This window comes from Athalia rosae, chromosome 7 (assembly GCF_917208135.1).
Source record: "Athalia rosae chromosome 7, iyAthRosa1.1, whole genome shotgun sequence".
Lineage (NCBI taxonomy): Eukaryota > Metazoa > Arthropoda > Insecta > Hymenoptera > Athaliidae > Athalia > Athalia rosae.
In genome coordinates this window covers 16,096,722-16,108,359 of record NC_064032.1, presented here as the reverse complement: position 1 = coordinate 16,108,359, position 11,638 = coordinate 16,096,722, and the positions used below count along the sequence as shown (strand labels likewise).

The following is an 11,638-nucleotide window of genomic DNA, read 5'->3' as shown; positions in this document are numbered from 1 at the left end:
AATAAAACTAAAACTGCACTTGCGTAAAAAATTTCAGCTAGAAATACTGCTTATTATAAAGACTTGTAATTAGAAAAAATTAAGATAAATTATTATGGGCACCATATATCCGGAGCTTGTAGATCTAACTAACATTTCCTCAAACGATAAATTTGAGTTACCTTACATGCTTGACGGATAAAACAATGATATATTTTAATGCTATAAAACATACAAATAACACAATTGATTCCGAAATAATCTGATCATACAGAGCTACACAGAATCGCGATATATAAAAAGAAAACGTGAAAATCTTTTTCTCTTGCATCCTCATAGAAACGAAATCTTCGCGTATATGATAAACTGAAATTGATTAGTATCGGAGGGAAGAAAAATTTGTAGTGGCTACAAACACAGGCTTGTTATTTAAAATCCGTACACGCGACTCAAAACACTGCACCAAAAATTGCTTCCAGATGTGGAATGAAAAAGCAAAAAGGACGGCGTTCAGGATATTCTCAGAAGCTTTTTCACCCTTCGAACTTTAAATAGTCACAGCCGAACTTCACAAGTTAATTATATCTGCAATTTACTGAGATGAATCAATTTAGATATTGTGTTACATTAGAGTACTGTTATTCGTGTAAAGTCTCGTTGGCCTCTGTGATGCCTCAGGTAAGTTTCAAATGTGTTCATACCAGGTACATAATTTTGGATGATGATGTTTCTTTTTTTTACCGTTTTTCCACACTTCAATTTGTATTATAACTTAACAGTATCAAGTTGTTAAATGTAGAAGATATCAAACTGGCTCGAATATCCTCAGATTTATATTTGTAATTTTACAAACACAATAATAAAAATAATGAGAACAAAAGTCGCAGAGTTGCTTATGGTTTTTTCTTACTCATTTTTATTTTTTTTTTTTTTTTTTCTTTTTTCAATAACAACCTCGGATTTATTTCAATTGGTTGTGCATTTTTCATCCAATTCAGCACATGTTACATTTTTTTTGTCATTAAATTTACATACACTTTGTATTTTATTCTTTTTTTTTCAACCCGGACCTCTCAATTCATAGTGCAAACTGTACACGTTTTAAATTATGATAAATGTATTTACGTGTATTAAAGAAATACACGTTATTATTTAAAATATATATATATACATGCACGTGTATATATGTATATATTATGATGTATGTACAAACGTCGATACAATTAATTAATTATTTATACATATATATATATCTATACTAAAAAAATTCTATAGTTCAAACGCGAGAGAAAAAGAGTTGATAAAAAAAAAAAAATAAAACGATATCTTACATATAATATACAACAATTATTTTTCATAAATTATGAAGGAAAAAAAAAATTATTCGTCATCAAAATATCGACTGTTGAGTACTATTTTACAATTGGCAACGCAATCATTCTGAAAAAATTCATAAACCATTTTTCTCCAATAACGAATTTAGCACTTAGTGTTAGGTAATAAATTATCGTTATCGTAGATTATCTGCAATTAAAAAAAGAAAGAGCAATAGCTGGATATACTCAATTTATAGAATTCATATTCAATTACATTTTAAGAGGTACTTTATTTTAATGTCAACCTTGTAATCTATACGTAATCGGTTTGAGCTTTCTTGAATGTTATATGAAATAGCGATCACGATCTCCTAAATAAACCGATGAAAAAATATTTGAACAAAAAAAAAACAAAAGAAACATTTGGAATATTTTTAATTCTTGGCAGTATCTGGTACTTTGGAAGAAGATTAGGCCCGTGGAGTTATCACGGATTTTCAATAGTTGTTAGATAACACGAATCAATTGACATCACCATCGATTATAATAAGACATTCAAAAATATCGCCACCAATTAATAGTAGTTTCTAGATAACTGATTATCACATACTGTAAAAAAAAAATTTTTAATTATTTTTACAATTTTTTTTTTCGTCTTCAAATTTATCCGTGATAACATTTGAACTGCAAATAATATTAATGTATGTAGTCTTAAATCCTGATTAATGTATATTAAATGTTGATCATGATTCCACGTTTTCAAATATACTATACTGTTGCGATATTATAGTAATATTTTTTCTTTACTGTTCCTAATTTGACTCATGGCTGTTGTAATCAGCGTTGATGAACCATTTTTTTTTTAAATTATTTCTTCATCCAGGTACAACTACATTGATGAACTTAATTCGTAAGACAATTTACTGCAAGAGAAATCAATCATGGCTAGGCATTTTCGGTGAAATTGTCATCAACGTTATATCGAACATACGATTATGCTATTCGTAGTTTTATTATTATTATGATTTATTAATTTTTCTTTAACCATTAACGTACTAGCCTATTCAACAGTCAGAAACCAGAAGCGACAAGGATCTTAATATTAAATCATTTTTATCTCCCAGCATTCATTTCGGCATGTTTTTCTTTTCAGATGCAGTATCGGCGTCGCATAGGTCTGACAAATATAATAATTTTGTCTTCTAGTATCAGTTTTTATCCTAACACTGTATAAATAAATATTTTATTCTCGTTTAATCTCTCCAAAATAACTAAATATCTAACTACCCGTTTCCGCTACCAGCATGCAACAACTTATTAAATTTTATACAATTTTATACAGTACTAAGAACTTCTTTTCTGGCTTCTGACATTATGGCTAAAGCGCCTTTATTAACTAATTCTTCTGCAATATTCTGGCCTAGTCGTTCGGCGCCAAGTAAACTTATTCCACTTACTTTTCCTGGTGCTATACTGCAGTATAATCGAGGCTCGCGGTATGGGCACTTTCTGTTTGTGAGCAGAGAAAAAAAAACAAAGAAGAGCAATTAAAATTTGTCAGCTTCCGGCGAATTTATTCTTCCAACTTACTTGGGTGGCTCACCGTCGTCATCTGGTAAATATATTCTGTTTTTAAGTACGTGGCTTATCACGGTTTGACCATTCAACGACCAAACTGCTCCAGTGATACTTAAATCTTTACCAACTAACGAAGAACAAACGGCAACGGGGGCTGAACATCCACCACCGAGTGTTCTCAAAAATGAACGTTCACAGACACATCTCAAGGTTGTTTCAATGTCGTGTAGTGGCTCCAACAATGCTAAAATATCCCAATCGTTTTCTCTGCATTCGACACCTAGAGCTCCCTGACCTACGGCATACAGTGCTTCTTCCGGTTCTAGCACCTAGAAAAAAAGAATTGAAACAATTTGTAAGATTAAGGCTGGAGCTTTTTGATAACAAAAAATAAAGGTTTATTCGAATATATTTCAAAGTTTTATTACCTGACTTATGCGGTCCTGCCAACCCATTCTTTTCATTCCTGCAGTGGCAAGAATAATAGCAGCAAAAGGACTGGATTCATCATCCAGTTTCTTCAATCTGGTATTCAAGTTCCCTCGTATACTTTCTACTTTCAGGTGTGGCATATTACGAGCCAGTTGTGCGGAACGACGTAAAGAACTAGTACCAATCACACTACCTTCCGGAAGTGTGGTGAGTGTTTTACCCTGATATTTCTTGGACATGACAACGGCATCTCTCGGATCTTCCCGCCTGAAACAATTTCGTGAGACATTTAATCAAAATATTTCAATCATATTTACATATTCCTTTCAACAAAGGCGAAAAGTTACCTATCCACATGATTACATAATGATTATTTAATTAGCAACTGACTAATGAGTATTTAGAATGGATATGGTTTGAAATATAAACACGAATTTTCTTTTGCAGTTATCGAATTTATCTAATATTTCAAAAATTGAACGTGATGATTTGCAAAACATTAGAAGCAGCAGTGTGAAAGTAACTAAAAGTTTGATATGATGTAAAAGTGAAGGCTGGTAATGTGGCGTCATTCAAGGTCTCAGGTTTTAGAGCAAGGCCAAAAAGTTAGTGGCATTGGGATCTGAAGTCATTGATCTTTGGCATTTTTTACCTGACCTGATTTTTCACATTGACAACAGATTTTTAGGTAGTTAGAGAAAATTCAAGGTAAGATTCTAAATTACTGCCATTTAGGCTAAAATTATAGTAAAAATAGCCGTAATCCAATAGAGATGGAATATCGTATTACAAACTCCACATTAAAAGAATAAACGTTGAAAAAAATATAAGTGGTATGAAATAAAGGCGACAAAACGATCGTCGCTTGTCAATCTGTCCATAATACTTTCATAAGTTGCTTAGATATGTTTAATTCATGGGCTGGAATGCATAATAAGTTCATCCATAAATTTATATTCAACAATTTCAGTGTTCGGCGAGTCGTAAACTGCGTATAAACTCCATGGAATTAAAAATTGTACTTCGTTTTTTCTGGTATTTTTTTTTTTTTCTCTTCCTTGTTTTATACTCACTTTAGTATTGCACCTAAAGCCATTCCTTCAGGTAAAGTAGTCGGCAAGTCTTTCAACGAATGAACGACAAAATCGACTCTTCCATTTTCTAGAGCTATTTCCAATTCAGCAGTGAAGAGAGCTTTTTCACCAATTTTAGGTAACGATTTATCAAGGATTTTGTCGCCTTTTGTACTCATTGTTACTGTAACAGTAATTAAATAAATAAGCGACTCAAATGCTATCCGTAAATTATCGTATTCAAAATTAAAGATGGCAATAAATCAGATTAACTTGACCACAAGTGCACTGAACCAAAGTTTATTTATCGTTTTGGTATTTATCAATTCGGATAAGAAAGACAACATTAAAATTTCCCAACACTAATCAGAGTTAAGTAAATTTTGCGAATATAATCAACAGCAACCTTACATCTGCGATTATAAAATGAAAGCAAAAATGATTTAATAAAAAAATATTTGTGGCTCACCTATTTCGAAATTTTTTTTTGGGTGCAGATCTTTCATACATTGTATGACAAATCTTGTTTGAATCAGGGCTAACTGTAAATACAAAAATTAATTAGACTTTGCCCAGGCATGAGTTTCAAAAGTCCTTCGTCACTCTTTATTTTATACTTAAGAAAAGTGTCTAACAAAAACAAATAGAAGAAGCTGCAATACTTCTGTTGTCAGATCAGAAAGTGAGTTACGTGCAAAATTTGAACAAGATTCAACCATTCAATTGAGCTCTACCGTAATACAAATGCGAGTACTTTCATGATGGAAAATCTACGTCAGCGTTCCTGAATTACAGATATTAAGCAATAATTACTGTTCTTCATTCATGTGAAAAAAAATAGCACAGAAAATCAATGATAATGACACGTGTATCATGAAATATTATTTCAGCAATTTTTCCTCTACTCTATTTGACAACAATTTCTGTTTTTGACTCTGCTTATGAATTCTGGTGTATAAATTATTATTGTTGGAATGACGTGAAAGCCAGGTGCTCGAGCTCATTACGACTGACTGGCTAACTGCATTTAATTTTTTGGTCACATTCAAGGCTACAACTCCAGACAATCGACGCAAGGAATATTTTTCAACCAAAGTGGTCAAAGTTTGAAAATAACAGAACTAAATGTTAACTGATAAATGAAGGGTGTAACTCTAAGGCTTGGTGATCCAGAATGATTGAGCGAAATTTAAAGTTGTCTGTTACAGCTTGACCAAGAAAGATGTGTGAAAAAAAAATAATAATAACGAAAATAACAAGATCACTAGTAACCTTGCTTTATAATGTTATTAATTATTGTAATTAGAGTACATTGCATTTGCTCACCTCACTTCTGCGCGATCCAACCCGGATTACGTCACGCGCTTCGGAGGTCATTGTGGCTCAAATTAGGCAGTACGTAATGTAAAAAATTATGTATGTAACGAATAATGCGAATAGTTTGCCCTATGTATAAAGAAGTTTGATTATTTTCGGAATGTGTTATCGTCAAATATTGATACGTCCTTAGCCATGTATGGTACGAATTGGGTCATAAGTAGAAACAACTTTCACCAATTCATGGATTGTGACAACCTGAAGATAATAATCGAGTTACAGTACGTGTTCAATAGGGAAGAAAAAGTACAAAATCAGTACTGTATCAACGTGAATAAATTGTTGAAAATGTAACACGATATCGCCGTTTATTTCACAGTCACTGGCACTGCAGCAGAATGTGAAATTTATAATTATGATAATTAAATGAATCGATGCTGCCCCCACGACACTCTTAACGCCATGACGGTCGACTACTGAAAGATAAAATCCGAAGCGAACCAAAACGAGCCGGGACGCCACCTGACGATGAAATCCGCGGATTTCCATGGATATCTTGAATCTCGGAAATAATTCAATCAAGGATCGTGCCATTTAAATGCCACAGATGGTTTTTTAAAACCTCAGACGTTTCTGTGTGCATTTTTCTCTTTGATTTAATTCCTCTCCTTTCAATTATCCCTTAGTTTAATTCTTCAGCTAACAAATATTTAAAAGCATCATCAACTTCATATTGGCAAAGCCATAATTGCAGGTTTTTTATAATGGCCGGAAGGCTCCTATAAATAGAATGTTCTTTTTACGTATGATTTGCGTGCCAAGTCATGCTCAATACTTAACTATTGTCATGATGAAAGACATAACAACTATAGAATTCAATTCGAAAGAATTGTCCTAACGAGGAAATCGTTTTGTCGAATCATTCGTTGACAGCATTGATACAATAAAAATCCTAATATCACCAACTTTTGAAAAAGTATTGAAAAAAACTATTGGTATTAAACTTTAATGTTATCGCACATATTTTTTGCTACTTTACCTGAGAGAAAAAATTATTAGATAAGATATGTCTTTTTCTAATGTACTATCAAAAATGAATAAATTGATTAGATCAACATTAAGTCATTAGATAATAGCGTCAGGAAACGCTTTTTTTTAAAATAACATCTTACGAATAAGATGAACGTATATTGTAATCAATGCACATTAGGTCCTTGATCAGTAAAATGTTCACAATAATTTCGTTCCTTATAAAACCATATCGTAATGTTGAAATATTATTAATACAATTGCAGATTCAATATTGAAGAATACTGACTCGTAAGTATAAAAATAAAGAGTTACATTGATTTATTTTAAAGTCTGTGTTAAAATCTAAGCCATAGTATGTATAGTAATAGTTGAGTGTTTTCATAAATATGTGGGCAATTCACTTGTAAATAATTATACATATGCGTTGATACATGTCTAACATGTTTATATAAATTTGTATTTAGGTGTGAATATTAACACGTATATATATACATCTTTCAACATTCGAATAATTTCTTCTCCATTTATTTTCTTTTTCCCTTCAATATAAATATCATTTGTCAGGGAAGTTATATTTTTAGAAAATACACCTCCCGGGCGAGGGTGTTGACTAGATCAAATGGGTTGTTATTTCTTATTCACTTATTGTAGAGGCGGTAGATGAATGGTATTCATCTCAAAGACCAGTTAGTGGTCAAAAACTGTTGTTAGATTATTAGATTCCCGAAATATCCAAGAATAATGTTTTAAAGTATTTATACATTATTTCAATTAGTTCTAGAAGCTGTGTAGCATGCATTGTTAATTCAAATCAGGCATAGCTCGGCCGCAGCGATAAATATAACTTAAATTATTAGTGTAACTATAATTACTGCTGAATTAAATTAACTGTTTAGATAAAGAAATATCTATATAAATGATGGAAAAAACATTAACCGTAAATAGGTTTTAAACGTGTCGCAGCTCTTTCATCCTTACTGCAGTGAACAGCCACTCTCATTTTTAGGTTCTTTGATACTCTGATGGACGGCCTCTTCTCGAACTGGTGGTAAATCATGTTCTCGCGTATCACTCGGTGCTGCTGTCCCAATAAAGGTTCGATACATGGGTACAGTCCAGAGAGGACTAGGAGCTGGCATAGTAAAATTTACCGGACTAACCAAACCGTACGTAGCTTTCGTCTCAAGGGTAGGTACATCCCCAGGCACCTTGTGATGGTAACTGAAATTATTGGAATTTTATTTACTTGGTGAAGAAATTAGAAAAACATATTTGTTTGTTCGGATAATTTCGAGCAACGTATGGAACTTACATGAAACCATTTTCTCTGTTACATTTATCGAGCGTGATTTTCACCAGCGGAGCCAATCGTTTGAATACACCATGTTGGTCAGGCTTAACCCTTGGCGCTGGGCCATGCGTCTTCCCATATTCCTGGCACAAAACTTTTGCCTGTTTCAAAGATTTTTCGCTCTCTTCAAGGGCCTTTATTGCCTCTCCACATTTATCCATTGACAAGAGGTTTTCCCCACAATAAATATACGCCTGAAAATAGGGTTTGTGACAATGGAAATTTTTGGAATCGTTTCAAGAGCCGAGAGAACAAAATTATTCAAGGACACTCATACGTAAGATTGGTAAAAGGCTGCTTTTAGTTCCAGATATTTTATCCATTGAGCTGAAATGTCTGGCTTGAAGGGACGCAAAGTATTAGCTGCGTCGAGGAAAAGTTTGCTGGTTTCGTTTGCCAAAGCAGATATCAAATTGTTGTTATGTTTCAACTCTACGGCTCTAGCAACTGTCACTGGGATCACAAGAAAAACGAATTATACCCACAGAGCAGCAATTGCATAGCATTAAGGCTGAAGAAAAGGGAGAATCGAAAACCTTCTTGTGCTTCAGCAGTGCATTGGTTGATGTATGCATTGATTACCCGTGGATCCAGGTCACTTCCCAGAACGGGGGGGTTTGCCAGTTGCGGCAGAAATTCAATCTGTACAAAAGTAAAAATTCCTGCAGCTCTTCTCATCAAGCCATGAACCTCCTTGGCTTCATCCATACTTATGCTGTGTAATAAAATTGTAATTGGCGTAAGAAATAAAAACTCAAAGTCAAATGTTTACCAATTGAGCTTACTCGTCTTTTCCAGCAATCATTGCAGCATGTTTCATGAACCATATACCTATATTTATACTCATATTGGCTGCTTCATAAACAGAATCTGTACAAGAACTGTAAGAAAATGACGTCAGATTAGGATAGAATTGGACTGACTTTCAAGATCAGTTCACCTGAACTTACTGGCTAAGAGAACCGAGCAGTGTGTGACTCCATTTGAATATGAAAATGTTTCGTAATTTACTAGAATCGTATCTACCGACATGTTCAGATTGAGGAGTAGATGGTTGGATCTCCCAGATTAATCCATACAGCAAACTGAGATAGGCTGAGAAAGCTGTTTCGATCGTGTCACTTGTATTATTTGCATCCCTTATCAAGTCTAACAGACGACTTCTGGATAATTTTAAGTCACTAAAATAAAAAGGTGCATAAATTTCGAAGTAAACAAAAGTCAATCGAATCCATATATTGTTGAAAAGATATTTCCTAATATGTCTAACCTGCAAAGTTTTTTTGTTGCCTCTGTGGGCTCCGTCAGTTTAACTTCAAACTTATGATAATTCGTCGCTTTCAAAACGTTGCGATGGAACCAGTGTGCCATTTTTACGTCTGATCGTCTGATTTCTGATTTCTCTTTGAAAAGAAGTTCAATTATCGTTTACCAATTGGTTACGTCGCATAAATATTTTATTTGACGCTTCTTGAATTATTTTTCAACACACACGAGAGACTTCAACCCAGCTACAACCACTGACATTCATAAACTAAATTGTACTAGACCTAGCGCGGCTTTTGTTTTCATGGATCACGATCGTGATTGTTGAGTGTACATTCGAATTTTTTGTGGGAAGTTTAATTCAACAATGGGCAAACGTGGGTACATGTATCGCCGTTGAGTGAAGACTGGAGAAAGTTTTTGTAAAATTCAATCAGTTTAAGAAATTGTTCCTTGAGCTTGGCAGGATTGTTCATGTATACATTGGTGAATCATCTCCTGAGTATATTCTAAGATAATCTGTAATAATTCAAAAGATCAATGCGAGGCAAAATGAATTTTTACAAAATAAACTTATCACGCACATTTATCTTGAAATCAAACAGGTAATAAAAAAGATTCATCTTTGTAATGAGTATAATAACGAGATGGTCTCTATTTTTGTAATCTACAAGCGTTGACTGATGATTGGTACTACAATCTCATCTATTCTTCAATTCGTACAATTTTTGAATCACATACTCTGCACGCGCGTAATATCCAGATTCCGTTCTGGAGGTTCGAAAACAACTAGCGCCTACCAGTTACTAGCAACGTTGAGAGTAAACCGTAGCGGTTCACGACCAGAAAGTGCGAGAGAATCGAATTTACTTCGTGATTTTCCAACTTGTTGTCAAGGTAATATGAAGATTCATCATGACGTGATTAATATCGGGAATTCATGAACTCATTCGACGTTCTATCAGCTTGTGCAACTAGTTTTTAAAAAACCAAACAAAGATCTTGGTCCTTGCTCCGTATCAGCTGTCAATCGAGGGATTATCCCTTAACCTAAACTGAAAAATAGCTGTTCAGACGAGGATAATAATCCAGGTTTTTGTTCCCACGATGCACTGTAAAAATGTGATTAACTGCACAAAGAATGTGTTGTTACATTTCTACTTTAGGTTCAAGTCAGAATAGGATCACATTCAACGATGTTCTAGAAAAAGAAATATCATGTGGTAATGTTAAATTTTGCAGATGGGAGAGCCAACAGGCTTGACTAACAGCGAAGCTAGAGAGCTATGCAAAAATCCAGATGAATCCACTAAAAATTACATCATGTCCCAGGTCATGTACAGGATAAAAGATCCTCGAAAATCTCTACCTTTCTACACAGAAGTACTTGGTATGCGGTTGCTCCAAAAATTGGATTTCTCTGAATTAAAATTCTCCATTTATTTCCTGGGATATGAACAAGTCAACGATATTCCGACTGATAAGAGGAAATGCCTCGAGTGGACATTTGGCAGGAGAGGTGCCATCGAACTTACTCAGTATGTTGCTATTCTTTGTGTTTTGGTCAACTCAATTTAAAATCGGATCCTATCAAATTTTTTATTGTAATTTCCACCGAATTATTTTCTCATAGTAATTGGGGCACAGAAACTGATCCGGATGCAAAATATCATAATGGAAATTCCGATCCTAGAGGATACGGTAAGAGACAAGTTTTAGGATAGTTCAATTGAAGCTGGAGCAAAGTTTTTGAATTTAATCTGTGAAAAAGTAATCTGTGAATTTCAGGCCACATTGGAATAACGGTACCTGATGTCGAAGTAGCATGTGAAAGATTTGCCAGATTGGGTGTAGAGTTTGTTAAGAAGCCAAATGATGGTAAAATGAAGGGGCTCGCTTTCATCAAGGACCCGGATGGTTATTGGATTGAAATATTGAGCACAAGAAGTGTGGTCGAAATAACGATGAACAATTAGTAGCTATCTGCGTAGTAAACCAGTAAATTTTGTCCGAACACTGGTGTAATATTATTATACATAGAGATTAACAATCGGTAAAACGTCGTTGCAAGCATGTAAAAACTCTATCCCTCAAGCTACAGCAGACCAAAAATATTTTAATGATTAATTAAACGATCGAGAAAAGTTGTACACAATTATACTTACGTTTCATACTAATTGTTTAATCTATTACGTAAAAGTTATAAATCAATGTACCTAATAATTATACTATGCTATTGCAAAAATAAAATCAAAATATTTATTTTCACTAACAAGGTCTCATTTCTGAATTTT

The 11,638-nt window shown here is 33.7% G+C and overlaps 3 protein-coding genes and 1 long non-coding RNA gene across 5 annotated transcripts; 2 read left to right on the top strand and 2 right to left on the bottom strand.

The window, feature by feature from the left end:
* Positions 1-789: 789 nt before the first annotated feature.
* LOC105683318 (porphobilinogen deaminase) lies at positions 790-6,160 on the bottom strand. The gene is made up of 6 exons (XM_012395845.3): positions 5,705-6,160; positions 4,848-4,920; positions 4,379-4,562; positions 3,302-3,572; positions 2,886-3,202; positions 790-2,804 (listed from the first exon to the last, which is right to left on the bottom strand). Exons 1-6 carry the CDS (start codon positions 5,753-5,755, stop codon positions 2,630-2,632), a joined length of 1,071 nt encoding a protein of 356 aa, XP_012251268.2. The 5' UTR covers positions 5,756-6,160; the 3' UTR covers positions 790-2,629.
* Positions 6,161-6,879: 719 nt separating this feature from the next.
* On the top strand, positions 6,880-8,524 carry LOC125501710. The gene is made up of 3 exons (XR_007279325.1): positions 6,880-7,015; positions 7,734-8,283; positions 8,383-8,524. It is a non-coding gene; the product is annotated as an uncharacterized LOC125501710 (long non-coding RNA).
* LOC105683311 (BRO1 domain-containing protein BROX-like) lies at positions 7,156-9,938 on the bottom strand. 2 transcript variants are annotated; one of them, XM_012395833.3, is made up of 7 exons: positions 9,349-9,938; positions 9,029-9,259; positions 8,864-8,959; positions 8,615-8,793; positions 8,356-8,531; positions 8,040-8,272; positions 7,156-7,948 (listed from the first exon to the last, which is right to left on the bottom strand). In XM_012395833.3, exons 1-7 carry the CDS (start codon positions 9,447-9,449, stop codon positions 7,702-7,704), a joined length of 1,263 nt encoding a protein of 420 aa, XP_012251256.2. In that variant the 5' UTR covers positions 9,450-9,938; the 3' UTR covers positions 7,156-7,701. The 2 variants fall into 2 exon arrangements, with proteins under 2 accessions (XP_012251256.2, XP_048514104.1); XM_048658147.1 differs by lacking the exon at positions 8,356-8,531 and having other exon boundaries at positions 8,661-8,793.
* A 157-nt stretch (positions 9,939-10,095) lies between these two features.
* On the top strand, positions 10,096-11,616 carry LOC105683313 (lactoylglutathione lyase). The gene is made up of 4 exons (XM_012395835.3): positions 10,096-10,241; positions 10,587-10,882; positions 10,978-11,045; positions 11,133-11,616. The coding sequence occupies exons 2-4, from the start codon at positions 10,587-10,589 to the stop codon at positions 11,318-11,320; spliced, it is 552 nt and encodes a 183-aa protein (XP_012251258.1). The 5' UTR covers positions 10,096-10,241; the 3' UTR covers positions 11,321-11,616.
* Positions 11,617-11,638: the final 22 nt, after the last annotated feature.